Below are 15,712 nucleotides of genomic sequence, written 5' to 3' on the forward strand. Positions count from 1 at the left end.
GGACTCACCGGGACTGAGGTCCCAAGATCTTCATCGTCTTTGGTGAAGAAACATCTCACAGGACATCTGATAACCGTCAGACATCACTGAAAAGCATACAAGAAGGTTCCGGCCACCACCAACCTCAAAGTGTGAGGGAAGGTCTGAAAGATTAGATCTTGACAGGTCTCCTGCTTATGATCAATAATCTATAATCAATAATCTGCTTTGCTGTGATGAAAATTAATTCTGTCCTCCTGACGTAATCAGACGATCCATCAAACTATTTTCGAATCATTTCATAATTCATTTCAGATTTCTTCCTCCATCTTGGTGAACTCTCCTCCATCATCCTTTCACTTGTTTCCAGTTTGTTCTGATCTGTGTGATATTGATCTACTGTTGATGATTTTATTGATCTTCGTCACTGATCAATTGGGTTCTTATATTTGTTACTTGGTTCAGTCCTGCTCTCTCTGCTTCTCTTCCTCCTAAAGAAGTGGTTTCCACTCCTCCTCTTCCTCAGATTCCTCTGCCGTCCCTCCCCTCAGCCTCCCTCTCCACCGCCCCAGACTCTGATCTCAGACTGAGGGGAACGCCGTCTGCACCAGTTTCTCCAGCAGCCTCACAGGATGAGCCTTCAGATGGTTGAGGCCTGAGCTGCTCTACCTGGATTCAGAAGAAGATTCCTCCACGTTCTCTAATGTTCCTCTGCTGGATGTCCATCTTCTGAAGGCAGGTGAATGCGTCTATTGATCTGGTTTCTCTCTGGTCCTCCAGAATTCTTGGATTATGTTTTTTTTTTCTTCAATTGTCAGATTAGATCAGACATCAACATCTGAGGTAAAACTCTGGATGTTTGATCTTAGATATGAATCTCCACACAAACAACGAGGCTGGAGCACATTATCTCAGCAGCCTTCACAGACTCATCACCTATAAAAACCCTCTGTTTTGTTGTTGTTCTTTCATTCATTCATAAATTCTCACATTTATAACACTTGGAAAAGTTACTTTGACCTTTGACCTCCAGAATCCACTTATTTTGCATAGTTCCAGTCTGAAAGTACATTTGTGATGAGCTTTTTTTTTTAGGAGTTTTTCACTTCATTTTTAACATATGACCATGGAGGTCATAATATGACCGTGGACCCCCACAATCCAATACTTTTTCAGTCAATGTCAACGATTTAAATTGTCTGTTTGGACAGATTGACAACCTCAAACTGAACTGCAGATAATCATTCTGAATAAATATATTAACATAAATCAAGTCGTGACGTAATCTGAAAAACTGATGGCCTGATGACAAAAGATCAAAAGTACCATAGAGTGTTTTTTGGAGGGGGTTGGATCTATTGCGACCACTGAACATTTAGCTGTGTGTGCTACATGCTCCCTCCCCAGCAGGAACACGGCGGCCCGCTGGGACTGCCCAGTGCCCAGACCTTTGCAATTCAAGCTCAGTCACTTAAATCCATTAGTGCTGGCGTGTTGATGCTCCTCTGCTCCGAGCCAACAAGGCATGGATTGCTCCCAAACACAAGTGGTAATGAGGTCCTCCAGCCAGGCTTGGTGGCTGAGGGGAACCGAGGCACAGTGAGGCCTGTAGTTCACCAACGGTGGCCCACATGGGAGCGTTAATGTGATCCTGAGACATTGTTCTGGTATGAATAAAAGGGCCTTTTCAGGGCTCCTCAGGGGAGACTTGAGAGTCTTAAAGAAGCAAAGTGACGTTGGCCTGATGGCTCTCCTCCTCTCTACTTTTGTTTGATGGCCTCACTGATGAGAAGTTGTCCGCTGACTCATGGTCACCTGCATCTCCATTAACGAGGAAAAAGTCAAATAGATCAGATAACATTTGTCATCTGTCATTTGTAAGAAGATGCTAACCCTTGTTGCGGCTGCTAGTATGTATTTTTCCCTTTCTGTGTTTCCAGGATGGTCTGGCTCGAAGGTCCAGTCATTATCTTCCACCTTTTGAGCACATTTGTACAGATGGGGGGTAAAAATCTCCATAAATATTCTTCTTTAAAGTTGCATCTTTGAAGTGTCCAAAAGCACAGACTTAAGGTGGGATTCTTCTTTTAGCTAGCGGCTGGTCGACCTTGTATCCATACGGGCCAAGCCACAGGGATCAAGAGACGCCAAAGATGGATGATGGAAGTTCCCCTGAAATTACATTGAGCATTCAGTTCATTTTCTTTAACAGCCCGTACCGTTCCATCTATGTAAGCATTCATTCCAACTGGTTAATTTGCCATAAGGTGGATATAAACCATTCTGAAAACCAGCCTGTGTTCCCAGGTGAACAACAATGGCGTGATCTCCTTCAACGTGCAGGTCAGCCAGTTCACGCCAGAGGCTTTTCCTCTGAGTGACAGCAGGTCCTTCATCGCTCCACTCTGGGCAGACGTGCACAATGGTATCCGTGGAGATGTGTATTACAGAGAGTCGATGGAACCGGAAATACTGCAGAAGGCGACACAAGACATCCGGAAGCACTTCAAAAACATGGCTGCCTTCATGGCAACCTGGGTCTTCATTGCCACGTGGCATCAGGTCACCTTTTACGGAGGAAGCCAGACGACACCGGTGAGTTTCCAGTCTGACATCTACGAGTAAACGACAGCCCCAAACGCTCCGTGTGCTTCAACTCATTCATAAACACTGTCCAAACTGTCTGTTTCATTTGTTGTATAATAACTGGAATTGTCTTGTTTGGTTCCATAGGTAAACACCTTCCAGGCTGTGCTCATCTCAGATGGCACAAAGTCCTTTTGTATGTTCAACTATGGTGAAATCTCATGGAGCACAGGAACAGCAAGTGGAGGAGATCCTTTAACAGGACTTGGTGGAACGACAGCTCAGGTTCTCCAAACAATAACTTGAGCACTATTAGATAAAGCACTGACCCTCAAGCTGCTGGTGGGCTTTTCAAAGATGAGATGACCCCATTCTGTCAAAACTAATCCTTGGCTTTACAACTTCTCACTTCCAGTCAGGTTTTAACGGGGGAGAAATCGGACTCTTCTTTAACCTGCCTGGATCTCGCTCCAACGACATGGTGAACATCGAGCAGACCACCAATGTTAATACCCCTGGTCGTTGGGTCTTTCGAATAGACACAGAACTGATCGACCCAGCTAATGGCTGCAGCTACAATGGCAAGTGCAGTGCTGCTAATCGGGAACATTCTTCTAAACTCCAGCAGACCTTCTCATCGGGATGTAGCAAACAGAAATGTGTATTAAGATGAATACGTGGAGGAACGCTCCCTTGCATACATCCAGAGAGCAGGTTACAAGCCCAAATATGGATCTAAATAATACTCCCCGTCAATGTTGGACACACTCTTGGAGTCCGATCTGGTCTATAGGTTTAGTCTTATTGTTGTGTCAACTGCTGTCCTTCCCTCCATCTTCAGGACGTTTTTACCGTCGTGGAGAAATCTTCTGGCTGTCTGACCAGTGTTCCCAGCGATGTCGCTGCCTTGACATTGAAAACGAGGTTCACTGCCAGGAGGCTCCATGTGGACAGTTGGAGACCTGTGAGCAGCAGGAAGGAGCCTTTTACTGCCAGCCGACCCGAACCAGCACTTGTGTGGTGTTCGGAGACCCCCACTACCACACCTTTGATGGGTTCCTCTATCACTTCCAGGGAACCTGCTCTTATCTTCTGGCTCGACCTTGCTGGGAGATCATGGGGCTGCCCTTCTTCAGTGTGGAGGCTAAGAATGAAAATCGCGGGATGGCCTCTGTCTCGTGGCTTAGAGATGTCACGGTGGAGGTGTATGGACACCGAGTTCTAATACCAAAAGGAAACTTTGGACGAGTAATGGTACAAATCTTTTACACGTGCTTGTCTCCAGCATTGCTGGCTTTCCAGTGGTTTAATCAGAACAGAAATGGTGACTTCACTCTCAGTTGCCTTCTGTTTCTGTCCGTAGGTGAACGGTTTGCTGAAGACTTTGCCCGTTGAACTACAGCTCGGTGCAATCAGAGTATATCAGTCTGGGGTTGCTGTTGCCTTGGAAACAGACTTTGGCCTCCTGGTAACCTATGATGGACAGCACTATGCATCCATCTCCCTCCCTAGTTCCTACTTTAACAACACCTGTGGCCTGTGTGGTAACTACAACGACGACCCTGCAGATGACCCTGTGCTTCCCGATGGCTCTCTGGCAGAAAGCGTGGTGGAGCTGGGGGGGAGCTGGAGAGCAGAGGACACTGACTGGAGGTGTTCAGATGGTTGTGTTCAGAACTGCAGCGTGTGTGATCCAGTTACAGAAGCTTTTTACTTCCGCTCAGACTACTGTGGCCTCATCAACAAGACAGACGGCCCTTTTAGAGACTGCAGAGCTGTGGTGGACCCCACAGCCTTCGTCTACAGCTGTGTGTATGATATGTGCAGCAACAGGGATAACATCACCACTCTGTGTCAGGCTATACAGGCCTATGCTCTAGCCTGTCAGGCGCTCGGTGTCACAATTCGACCGTGGAGGTCTCGCACGTTCTGTGGTGAGGTCCAGCTCATCCAGATTGTTTATCTTGCCTGAATGTGGTTGTGGTGCCTGATGTGTTTTCTTTCTGCCTCTTAGCTTTGCCATGTCCAGAGTTCAGCCATTATCAAGTTTGCACCAGTGCATGCCCGGCCTCCTGCTCCGACCTCACTGCCCCCCTGTACTGTGCCCATCCTTGCACTGAAGGCTGTCAGTGTAACCAAGGATACGTCCTGAGTGGCAGTCGTTGTGTGCAGCGCGAGGACTGTGGCTGTGAACATAATGGCCTCTACTACCCCCTAAACACCACTTTCTGGGCAGGGCACAATGGAGAAGAGTATGACTGCACCCTCCGCTGCAGCTGTGGTCCTGCAGGAGAGGTGTCCTGCTTCAATGATTCCTGCAAGGAGGGTGAGGTCTGCGTGGCCGAAGTGGGATTGCTTGGGTGCTACCCCAGAAGGGAGGGAGTGTGCTCCATCACCCAGAACTCAGTGACGTCCTCCTTTGATGGCACCTTCCTGCTGTTTCCAGACGACAGCTCATATTACCTTCTGAAACTCTGTGGTCCTGTGCCAGCCAATGGTTCTGTGGTGGAGGTGAAGATGGGTAGGCGGCTTATGAACAAAGGCCCCTCCTGGAAAAGGCCAGTGGTGGTTACAGTGGCCAACCTGGAAGCTCAAGTGGGAGGGACAGATTTTGATATCGTTAAGGTTAGTAACTACTTTGGAGTCAAAAACTTTTCATGGTCGGTTCCCACACCACTGTCTCCTTTCTTGTCTTTTCAGGTAAATAGTGAACCAGTAGGGCTCCCTTACATCCACCCAACAGGTACGATGATGATCTACAGAGCACCAGGCAACACTACGGTTGTGGAGTCTCGCGGTCTGCTCCGCGTCCACTATACCCGGCAAGGATTCCTCAACATCTCTCTCTCCACTCTCTTCTACAATGTGAGCTGTGGTTTGTGTGGCGTCTTCAACAGTAACGCCACCGATGACCTGCGCCTTCCAAACGGACGCCTGGCAGACACTGCAGAACAGTTTAGTGAGAGTTGGCGCTCCATCGCTGACGATCTCACCTGTAACGGGGACTGCGATGACCTATATCGCATGTGCACAGACTTACGGCTGTACCAGAGTCCGTGGATGTGCGGAAACATCAATGACCCGGGGAATAGTTCGTTCCTGGCTTGTCACACAGTGGTCAACCCTTCACCATTTTTCAGAAACTGCCTGTATAACATGTGCGTGAAGGCAGGGAACCACTCAGCCTTGTGTTCTTCGCTGCATGATTATGCTACTGCCTGTCAGGATGCTCATGTAGACCTCACCTCCTGGAGGAGCGCCGCCAACTGTCGTAAGGATTCACTCTACTTTACGCTGGACAGGCGGGTGTTATTTTGTTTTACATCAGTATTTCTCACACTTATCTACTGGAAAAAAGTTACACTTAGCCCATGTAGATGCTACCTTATCCTATACATTTAACATGCTTTTGATGAATGATTTTGTTGATTTGCTGAAAGAAGTAAGTTTGAAAGTAAAGTGCTGGGGTAATACCCTGTGCACCAGCAAAGCATCACTAGTCTAGTTCACTAGTTTGTCTGGTCTGTAGCTAGTATGGATCAAACAACTGTTCTCTGAAGTTAACAAGTAACACCAGAGTGTCCAGACCTGGTGTATCTAAAAGAGTGCATCTGTAAACTTCAGGATCAGAATTTGTTAAGTTGACATTTTAAGCATGTTTGGGACTTCCTCTCTGCTACATTCGTGCGGATGGCCTGGGTCACCTCTGTAGTCGAGTAGTAAATCGAAAGTGGTCCTGCTCTGTACATCTGTTGCATTTGGTTGTTGTGGAAGGTGGTGTCTCTCAGAATCTCATGTAGCTGTTGTCTCTCAGCTCTTCCATGTCCAGAAAACAGTCACTTTGATGAGTGCACCAGCAGCTGCCCTCCAACCTGTGCCAACCTGGATGAACCAAGGGAACCGTGCCCCCTGCCATGCCAGGAGGGGTGTCAGTGTGAGGATGGCTTTGTTCTGCATGACCACCTTTGTGTAGCGCGCAGTGACTGCGGCTGTGTGAGCCATGGCCGTCACCTGGCAACTAATCAGACTTTCTGGACTGACTGGGAGTGCCAGGAGTGGTGCTACTGTAATGGCTCTGACAACAGTGTGTACTGTCATCTGGCCCCCTGTGGCCTGGAGGAGTACTGCCACGAGAACGACGGTCTGTATTTCTGCCTGCCGCACACTGAGGCCCTCTGCGCGGCAGCAGGATACGGACACTTCCTGCCATTTGGGAGCGTCCCATTTGAACTACAGAGCTCGTGCGCTCTTCAGATGGTCACTAGCCACTGTGCACGAGACGGCAGGGACACAACTGTGGGTGGACCTTTACCTCCATTTTCACTAACGGCTCGAAACGAAGAAAGAGACACAAGCCAGGCCATTTGGGTGAGGGGGTTTCTCCTGGAGGTGTACGAGTTTGAGATCGAGGTGTCTCGGAGCTACAAAAACACGGTGATGGTGAGTGCATAAACTGGATCTACTGGTTTATCATAGAATATTAATGTGACATTTACAGCATCGTAAAAACTAGGGCATCCGTCCGTCCGTCTGTCCATCCATCCATCCGTCCATCCATCCATCCATCCATCCATCCATCCATCCATCCATCCACAATTTAGTGATTTCGCAGCATTTATGTAATCTAAGGGCACGTTACAGTCAAAGGATGAACAGGAAGTCCCAGTCAGGATGAAACAGGAAGCAGGAAAGGTTGTAGATGGTTTAATGCTAATGTAAAGCTGAGCAAGTGTTAACAAGAACAGCTGTGAGCACAGAGTTTGGCTGAGCTTGGCCTCCATTTATGGCGCTCTGAGGTATTTTAAAGGCTAACTGAGAGGTTTCAATGGCATTTCATCAGTCTGTGTTTGGTTGTGTGATGTGTATTTCAATCCTCCGGCTTTGTTTCTCCTCATCTGCTCACTCGTAATTCCTTCCACTCACACATCTGAACTCTCATCTTAACTCTGAAAACCTCATTTAACCTACACTTTGAGCCCACAAAGGTCAAAACCTTTGAAGTGGGGGAAGATTGTTTTTGGGTCCGGTTTCAATGGGCATCTTTTATCTAGCTACATTTGGCATAGATGAAACTCTGGAGCCGCGTTTGGACAGAGTTCACAAACTGAACGAAAGATCTAAGGAGTACAAGTCACACACACACACACACACACACACACACACACACGGTCTGAGGGTAACACCATGAGCAGGTGTGCTGCTGCAGGAATGTTTGCCTGTTTGGGAGTGCTGTCAGTGATTGGCTGTTCTCACGCAGGTAAATATGGAACGTTTGTACCTCCCTCTGAAGCTGGGCCAGGGGAAGGTCAGTATTTTCACCTTGGGCATGCAGCTGTTCCTGGAGACCGACTTTGGCCTGAAGGTGGCCTTCGACTGGAGTAGCCTCCTCTTGGTGACCCTCCCCCGTGATCTGTACAACGTTTCCTGTGGGCTCTGCCAGGGCGTGCCCTTATCCCCGCCCACCATCACAGCCACTGAGTGGGGTATGGCCTGGGCAGAGCGAGATGCTTTCTGCCAGGTGGGCTGCAGAGACTCGTGCCCTCGGTGTGGCCTCGGTGATGGGAGCGTAATGCAGGAGGCAGCTGACGCTAACATGGACGACGCAGCTGACGGAGCAAAAGCCGGCATACGTCTGCACTTTGGAAATGGACTTTATGTGTTTGTGGAACCAGAGGCCGTGAGGCTCTGCGGGTTCATTATCGATCGGGAAGGTGCATTTGCACGCTGCCACAGCAAGGTGGCGCCAGCATTCTTTTATCAGAGTTGCCTACAGGACGCGTGCTTGGACCAGGGCGCTCAGGAAACCATCTGCAACTGGCTGCAAATTTACGCTGGAACCTGCCAGCTCCAAGGTGTCCCCGTTCCTGGCTGGAGGAGTTCCACACCATGTGGTGAGTGTGGATGCCGCTACCTTGTTGTTCTCTCTGAGAGCAAACTCTAGATTTGAAGAAGAAAGAAACATCAATATTTTAACTTTTTTCGTAAAACAGCTTACTCATTGTGCATCAGGGTCAGATGTCAGTTTATCAGCTCCTCTTCATCAGTCATGATTGACAGAGCAGTAGCTCCTATATATTCTGTCCTAAAGGACAGCTCTCTAGCAGGGTGTCAGCAAGACTGCTTTTAAAGTTGCGATCAGGCAGTAGAGAAGGTCTGTTCACCAGATTCGGCACAATCTTTAGCTAACATCTCTGCCTGCTCTCAGTCCACAACTGTCCACCAAACAGCCATTACTCCAGCTGTACGTCAGCATGTCCGCCCCAGTGCGCCCCCGCCCGAGGCCAGAGGGACTGCAGCCATGACTGTGTGGAGGGCTGCCAGTGTGACCAGGGCTACGTCCTCAATGGCAAGAGCTGCATCCTGCCTCAGAACTGCGGCTGCTACACCGACGGGAAATACTACGAGGTCAGTAGGTCCTCCAGTCTGCCCTCCACTGAAATCATCTAAATTGGCAGATCTGGATCCAAGGCTTGGTCCTATAGAAATACATACCTCCTAGAATTTTCCCCAGGAATCTTCTGGTTCTGACCAATCCAAGATTTGGGAATAATCTGAACTCGACAAACAATTAGAGTGGGTTGGGTTACAGAGAAACCTCTAAATTAAATGGAAGTGGGCCAAAAAGGTCACAATAGTTCTGTAAGGCTCCAGATAAAACTGTTGCTGGCTGTTCCACTTTAGAGTATTCAGACAGAAGACAAATGTCAACGAATGCTCAGGAAACAGTTTTATGGGTTTGCTTTATCTTTGTTTCAGCCCAAACAGCTGTTCTGGAACAGCGACTGCACCAAACGCTGCCACTGCATCGGTCGGAATCTGGTCCAATGCGACCCTAGACGCTGCAAGGCAGAGGAAGAGTGTGCGCTCCGCCACGGCGTGCGTGGATGTGTTGTGCGCCGCTCCCAGCACTGCGTTGGGTCCGGAGGAGGCGTCTTCAGGACCTTCGATGGGGCGTCCCTGCGCTTTCCGGCCTCCTGCTCCTTCGTCCTGTCCACAAACTGCCACAAGCTTCCTGACCTCTCCTTTCAGCTCATCGCCAACTTTGATAAATGGAGCACGCCAAACCTCACCACCATCTCCCACGTGTACCTTTACATCAACGAGGAAAACATTCTCATCTCCGGGAACACGGTGAAGGTGAGAGATGCACCGTCGGAGCATCAGCGGCCCCTTCAGGTCTGCTGGAAACCTTAACTCTGTTTTTCAGCCAAACAAGGTCAGAAGTTCCGTCTTATCCTGGTTATGATGTTGTTTCTGCTCCACGGTCCCAATCAGTGTTGCCACGGCAACACAGTTCTTGGGAATTTGTAAACAGATATTTATCCATCACTTTCCTTCTTAAGATGCTAAGATTTGTGCTGGCATGCACATTTCATCATACATCAATTCCTGTGTTGACTCATCTTCCTGGGTGGACTAGATCCACTGGAGTTTGCTTAGCAAACTCCTAAAAGTGTTGAACCTGTTTAATCTTATATTTGACACAAAAAACCAACCTGTCTCTGTTGCTGGACACATCTCTTCCCATCATTTCTAGCCCTGATTGACTTCTGGGACTCAGGAGCCAGATTCAGATCAAAGTTTGGCTTTAAAAGTTGCGATGGCAAATTCTTGGCTCCTAATGTAACAAAACCACTGATTTTAGGAATAATAGCGCGGAACCAAACACCAGCCTGATACACGGTGAACCAGTCCAAATCCCAGAAACCTACAAATACTTAGGAACCACATTTGTTCCGTCTCAGGTTCGACGAGAACACAGAGGCACTTGTCAAATGAGGACAACAAAGAATCCACCAGATGCAGAAGCTTTTAGTGGTAAAGCTAAACTCGCTAGCATGATTGTTGTGTTGCTGTGCTTTTATTGACTGGCCTAATTGGTCCGTGTGGCATAAATAAAGTTTATGAATGTGAATCTGAAACCCTGCAGCAATAAAAACCTTTGACCCTGATTTTATAGCCTTTACCCTTCTTGGCACTGTGCTATCAGACATCACAGATGCCTTTTTATCACATATCCACTCGGCCAACAAACGGACCTTTTTACAACCAGAACCTTGGAAGAGTTCTTGCCGCTTATTACCAGTAAGGGAGCCGTAAGACCGGTCCAAGTCAGGCTTCAGGTGCCATCGGTAGACTGAATGACCTGCCCGGTGGTGTTTACTGTCTGGATAAGATCCATTTAGCAGAACATCCAGTAACTCCAGAACTCTGAGAAAATCTGCACCGGTTCTCCTCTCCTCACTCCTTGTCCACAGTGACATCTGTTGATCAGGTTTCGGAACTGCAAACGATAATAGCTAAGATAATCCCTTCGTGTTCCAGGGTTCAGCTGGCTGGACTTGACGTCTTCTAGAAAAAAGGATCTAACTCTCTGCTGGTTATTGATGGATCCGTGTGTCCTTCACAGGTTAACGGAACACCGGTGTCGGTTCCCTTTCTTACTGGTCAGATGACACGTCTGTCCACGTCCGAGGGATTCATCATCATCGATACAGCGCAGGACATCCAGGTCCGGTACAACCACTTTAGTACCCTCAGCATCGCCATGGGCCAGCGGCTTCAGAACAAAGTTTGTGGCCTTTGTGGCAACTTCAACGGAGACCCCAGCGATGACTACATTACCTCTAGAGGCAAACCTGCCGTCAGTGCTTTGGAGCTGGCCCAGAGCTGGAAAACCAACGGTATGCAGAACAGGTGGGTGATTCTGATCCGTCTGGCACTGGTTTGAGCTGAGAGTCTCCACATAAGCAACACAATAAATAAATCTTCACACAAAACACGTCTCTTCTAGTTGTGATGAGACCCAGTATGTGGCTCTGGCGCAGTCCTGTGACAATACTGCGGTGGTGGCCCTGCAAGCTGAAGATGCTTGCCAGAAGCTGACCCAGCTGAAGGGATTCTTCCAGCCGTGCCACGGGCTTTTGGACCCACAACCCTTCTACCAGTCCTGCTACCTGGACGGATGCTACAACCACCAGAAGGCTCAGGTCTGCGGTTCGCTGGCAGCCTACGCTGAGGCCTGCCGCTCGATGGGCACGCTCACCACCAAGTGGATCGCCCAGGAGAACTGCTGTAAGGGAACCGCCAGGCACCGGGTTCTGCTGCCAGTCATGTTTTAATCTGCAGGGTTTAGCAGAACCTGACCTCTGAACTTGGGCTTTGCTAAAAATGAAATCACTGCAAACCTGCTATGGGTTAGAGAGGATCAGCTGTAGTTCCTTTAAATCCCAGTTCAGGTTGACGCTCAGCAGTGGGCGACAGCTGACGTTGTGTGTGGACCTGTCTTTAGCAGAATGGATCTATGATCCCTGCGCTGGAGAGGTCTGCACCAACTTCACCTGTGAGCAGGAGAACGGAGGCGACCTATGCGGGTGTCCGGAGTTAACGAGCAGCCCTGGAGGTGAGCGGCCAATGCTGCTTCATGTCTGGATGGTTGACAGTGTGAGAGGAGGTCTGGTTCCAGAAGAACCAGGAGGAACCTCACATTTCAAAGAACAGCATCATCACTCTATCACAATATTCTACCTTGTGTGTGTGTGTGTGTGTGAGAACAGAGGATGACATCATCCAGGCAGAAGTGACCTGCAGACATGCTCAGATGGAGGTCTCCATCTCCAAGTGTAAGCTCTTTCAGTTGGGCTTTGAGCGGGAGGACATCAGGGTGAACGATGAGCGCTGCGCCGCCACCGAGGGCGAAGACTTCATCTCTTTCCTGATCAACAACACCAAAGGACACTGTGGCTCCATTGTTCAGGTTACTTGTTTCCTCTTCTCAACCATAATCAGGGATGTCCAGTGGCATGTGGATAATGTGTCATTTCTACCACAAATCCAGATGTCATGAGACTGCTGTCCAGTCTTGGGTGATATCCAACAAATAGCATTAAAAATGTCCACGTTTTTGTTGTTTGATGCCATTTGAGATGTTTTTGGTGAAGAGTCCTATTTTTGGGTATTTTAGGTATTTGTCGCCGCTGACAGGATTTCTTCTGTTATCGTTTTGAGAGTTTGAAATCAGCTAGCTAAGCTAGGCTAACATGTCAGTCGGCATTCAATCTTTGTGTTGCCTCGATAGTCAAACAGCACACACATCATGTACAAGAACACCGTTTGGATCGAGAGCGTCAACAACACTGGCAACATCATCACGAGGGACAAAACCATCAACGTGGAGTTTTCCTGTGCCTACGAGCTGGACCTGAAGATCTCCCTGGAGACTGTCCTCAGGCCCATGCTCAGGTCTGCTAATATTAATGTGCTTAGCTTAGCACAAGCTAGATAGAAAAAGAATGCAAACAGTGAGTAAATATGTTGAGTTGTAATTAAGGGTCACGATTTTTAGCCATAAAAAGCATCTTTTTGTCTTTCCGCCAGCGTGATAAACCTGACCTTACCCACCCAGGAGGGAAACTTCATCACCAAGATGGCGCTGTACAAGAACGCTTCGTACCGCCACCCGTACAGGGAGGGCGAGGTGGTCCTCAGCACGCGGGATATTCTCTACGTCGGCGTCTTTGTGGAAGGGGCGGACGAGGACCAGCTCATCCTCATTGTCAACATGTGCTGGGCCACGCCGTCACGCCACAGCGGCGACCGCCTGCGATATGTCATCATAGAGCGCGGGTGAGTGCAGCAACAGTTCATCCGTTTGTTTGATCGATCAGTGACAGTTGAGTCTGGTCCCACTTTAAAAACCTATAAAACAATCCAAACACTCAGTGGCCTGGAAACAGAAGTTCTTGATACCATCAGTGGGGGCAAACTCTTCCTTATTTCCACCTTATCTCTACAGGTGTCCAAACATCAAGGACAACACCATTGGCATGGCAGAAAATGGCGTGTCACTAACGTGTCGCTTCCACGTCACCGTCTTCAAGTTCATCGGGGATTACGATGAGGTCCACCTCCACTGTGACGTCACGCTGTGTGACGGCGACAGGAAGGCCTGCAAAGTGGTGAGAGTCTCAGCTCAGATCTTCAGATCTACAGAAACATGAGCGTTATCACCATGTTGGTGACTCTGCGTTCCGTTCCTTAGAACTGTCCTCAGCAGAGAAGAACGTCCTCAGACTCCGGACGGCAGAAGGAACAAATACTGACAGTTGGACCAATAAGACGCAGAGGTAAGAAGACAGACGCTGCTTTGTCAGGACGTCCAGGGCTTCAGCTGTGGTGTCTTCTCAGAATCCAACTGGTGCCAAGACAACAATGGAGGCTGTGACCAGATCTGCACCAGTAAAACTACTGGGGCCATCTGCAGCTGTGTGTCGGGGATGCTGCAACCAGACGGGAGGAGCTGCCGGTGTAAGTCACACACACACACACACACACACACACACACACACACACACACCTTAGAAGAAAACTCATTTTTGAGCAGGTGTCCCACCTGACCGTCATCCTCGAGACACCGTGGTCACTATGCCGCCACCTCGTTGGCTCTTTTCTTACCAGAATTTAACAGAGAAATCGGGATACAATAAATCCTTTATTACAGTCGGGGTCCAGGCTCCAATGGCAGCAGCCTTTACTGCAGATACAACTTAAGTTTGCAGACATCATGTAACCGCAACACTTTCCAACAGCTTTTTAACCAACAATAACACTTGTTTTGTCAGAAATGGCTTTTGTGCTGAATTTTTGTTTTTCTCATTAGCGAAGCAAACATAAACTCCAAGCAGAGAATGGAATTCACACTGGTGGCGAACTAGCTAGTTAAAATAACGCAAGATGGTGAAAGTCAAGGCTAGCCAATCAACATTCTCATGTTTTTGCTCTCCAGCCGTCAGTTCCAGCTACATCTGGAGACCTGCGGTCCTCCTGCTCTGCATCAACGTTCTCATCCCCATGTTCCTGCGTCATGTCCATCTTCTCAACCACTGAGCAACTTGGAGCCACTGAAGGCAACACATGAGGAAAATCAAACACAAAAGACTTGAACTTTGATTAACCAGTAGATGAAAACATGTAGAACCTCAAAGGGAAGCAGAAGTGAGTGAAAGTTTGGAAGTCAGGGTTCACCAGTTTGTCATGTTCTTAGGATCCGATGTTTGATAGAAAAACAGAATCCACTGTGGCGTCCACGTCTGACTCCGGGCTGCGTTCAAATGCGTACCGATGTTTAGTGTATATTTTTGATTGAAAGCAACAAGGAATGCAAGATCAGAAAAGCAATTTATGAAAATTTGTGCCAAATCCCGGCTAACGATGCTAAAGAGCCTCAGAGGTGTTTGAGTTGAGTCCAGCATGGAACCCTTTGATCTGCCTGCTTCGTCTCAGTAGCACAACAGTTGGTAAATCCATAGTCCTCAACTGTGCTTCCCCTCAGAGGAGGAAGAGGAGGAGGAGAAGGTCAGTGTCAAAGCTGAAAAAAACAGTTGCTTTGTTCCCTGACAAGTCCATGAAAGTGATGAATGGAAACAACCCAATTCATGTGTTCACCTGCCTGAAATCTGTTAATAAAGTTATCACAAAACAGAGAGAATGATGACAGTGTTTCACACACACACACACACACAAAACCAGGAAAATCAGCTGATGTTTTTAGAAGTTAAGATGGTAAATATGAAAGAAATGAACATATTAAAGTCACATTAACATATTTAGCCCTGCTGTCATAAGTCCTGAGTGACTATTGGCTCTGAACAGTAACTTGACACTTGGAATGACACGTCTGATCATGTGACACATCAGCCTAGTTTCTGGCTGCAGTGGTTTCAGGAGTTACCAAACCCAGAGGAACTGTCTTTGACGATTCCTTTATTGCCAGGATCTGTTTATTGACGTGTCGTATATCAGACCTAGATCATAACGACCTAGATTAACTCCAGTAGCTGAACAACTGCGCACCAGCCTGGACGAACTCCGTCCTTAACTTCTCTGTCTTGCGCAACATGACTGTGATGTCATTCACTTGCTCATTCAAACTAACAGGTGTGGAAGATGACTGAGGTGATCTAGCATCAGATGACTCTGAACAAACATCTTTTAGATAGTTATGCTAATGTGTTCCTCCAGCCCAGCGTCTGGCTTGACCTGTAAATGTTGAGCATATGATGTATCCATGGTTACAAAATAGTGTAAGTGCCTGAAGGTGTATTTATGAGCATTAGTTCCACACCGTCTCTTATTTCACATCCACTCT

The 15,712-nt window shown here is 48.1% G+C and overlaps 1 protein-coding gene across 3 annotated transcripts; it reads left to right on the forward strand.

Annotated features, from left to right (window-relative positions):
- Window positions 1-512: 512 nt before the first annotated feature.
- On the forward strand, window positions 513-15,038 carry tecta (tectorin alpha). 3 transcript variants are annotated; one of them, XM_029848939.1, is made up of 24 exons: window positions 513-718; window positions 1,920-1,984; window positions 2,071-2,210; window positions 2,287-2,574; window positions 2,713-2,850; window positions 2,981-3,146; window positions 3,407-3,819; window positions 3,929-4,499; window positions 4,580-5,190; window positions 5,266-5,836; window positions 6,380-7,005; window positions 7,823-8,456; window positions 8,771-8,970; window positions 9,322-9,702; window positions 10,976-11,262; window positions 11,360-11,640; window positions 11,858-11,968; window positions 12,123-12,322; window positions 12,644-12,807; window positions 12,943-13,191; window positions 13,361-13,523; window positions 13,607-13,691; window positions 13,753-13,872; window positions 14,351-15,038. In XM_029848939.1, exons 2-24 carry the CDS (start codon window positions 1,921-1,923, stop codon window positions 14,449-14,451), a joined length of 6,564 nt encoding a protein of 2,187 aa, XP_029704799.1. In that variant the 5' UTR covers window positions 513-718; window position 1,920; the 3' UTR covers window positions 14,452-15,038. The 3 variants fall into 3 exon arrangements, 2 of the variants coding, with proteins under 2 accessions (XP_029704799.1, XP_029704800.1); XM_029848940.1 differs by having other exon boundaries at window positions 513-714; XR_003891113.1 differs by lacking the exons at window positions 12,644-12,807; window positions 12,943-13,191; window positions 13,361-13,523; ... (1 more) ...; window positions 13,753-13,872; window positions 14,351-15,038 and having other exon boundaries at window positions 11,861-11,968; window positions 12,123-12,154.
- Window positions 15,039-15,712: the final 674 nt, after the last annotated feature.

Source organism: Takifugu rubripes, chromosome 15, assembly GCF_901000725.2.
Source record: "Takifugu rubripes chromosome 15, fTakRub1.2, whole genome shotgun sequence".
Lineage (NCBI taxonomy): Eukaryota > Metazoa > Chordata > Actinopteri > Tetraodontiformes > Tetraodontidae > Takifugu > Takifugu rubripes.

Bases quoted from the DNA above. Each gene is read 5' to 3' on its own strand.
- tecta (XM_029848939.1), top strand. From the start codon at position 1,921: ATGGTCTGGCTCGAAGGTCCAGTCATTATCTTCCACCTTTTGAGCACA. The intron at 3,820-3,928 runs GTACAAATCTTT...TTCTGTCCGTAG, and splicing joins GAAACTTTGGACGAGTAATG to GTGAACGGTTTGCTGAAGAC. The intron at 13,692-13,752 runs GTAAGAAGACAG...GTGTCTTCTCAG, and splicing joins TGGACCAATAAGACGCAGAG to AATCCAACTGGTGCCAAGAC.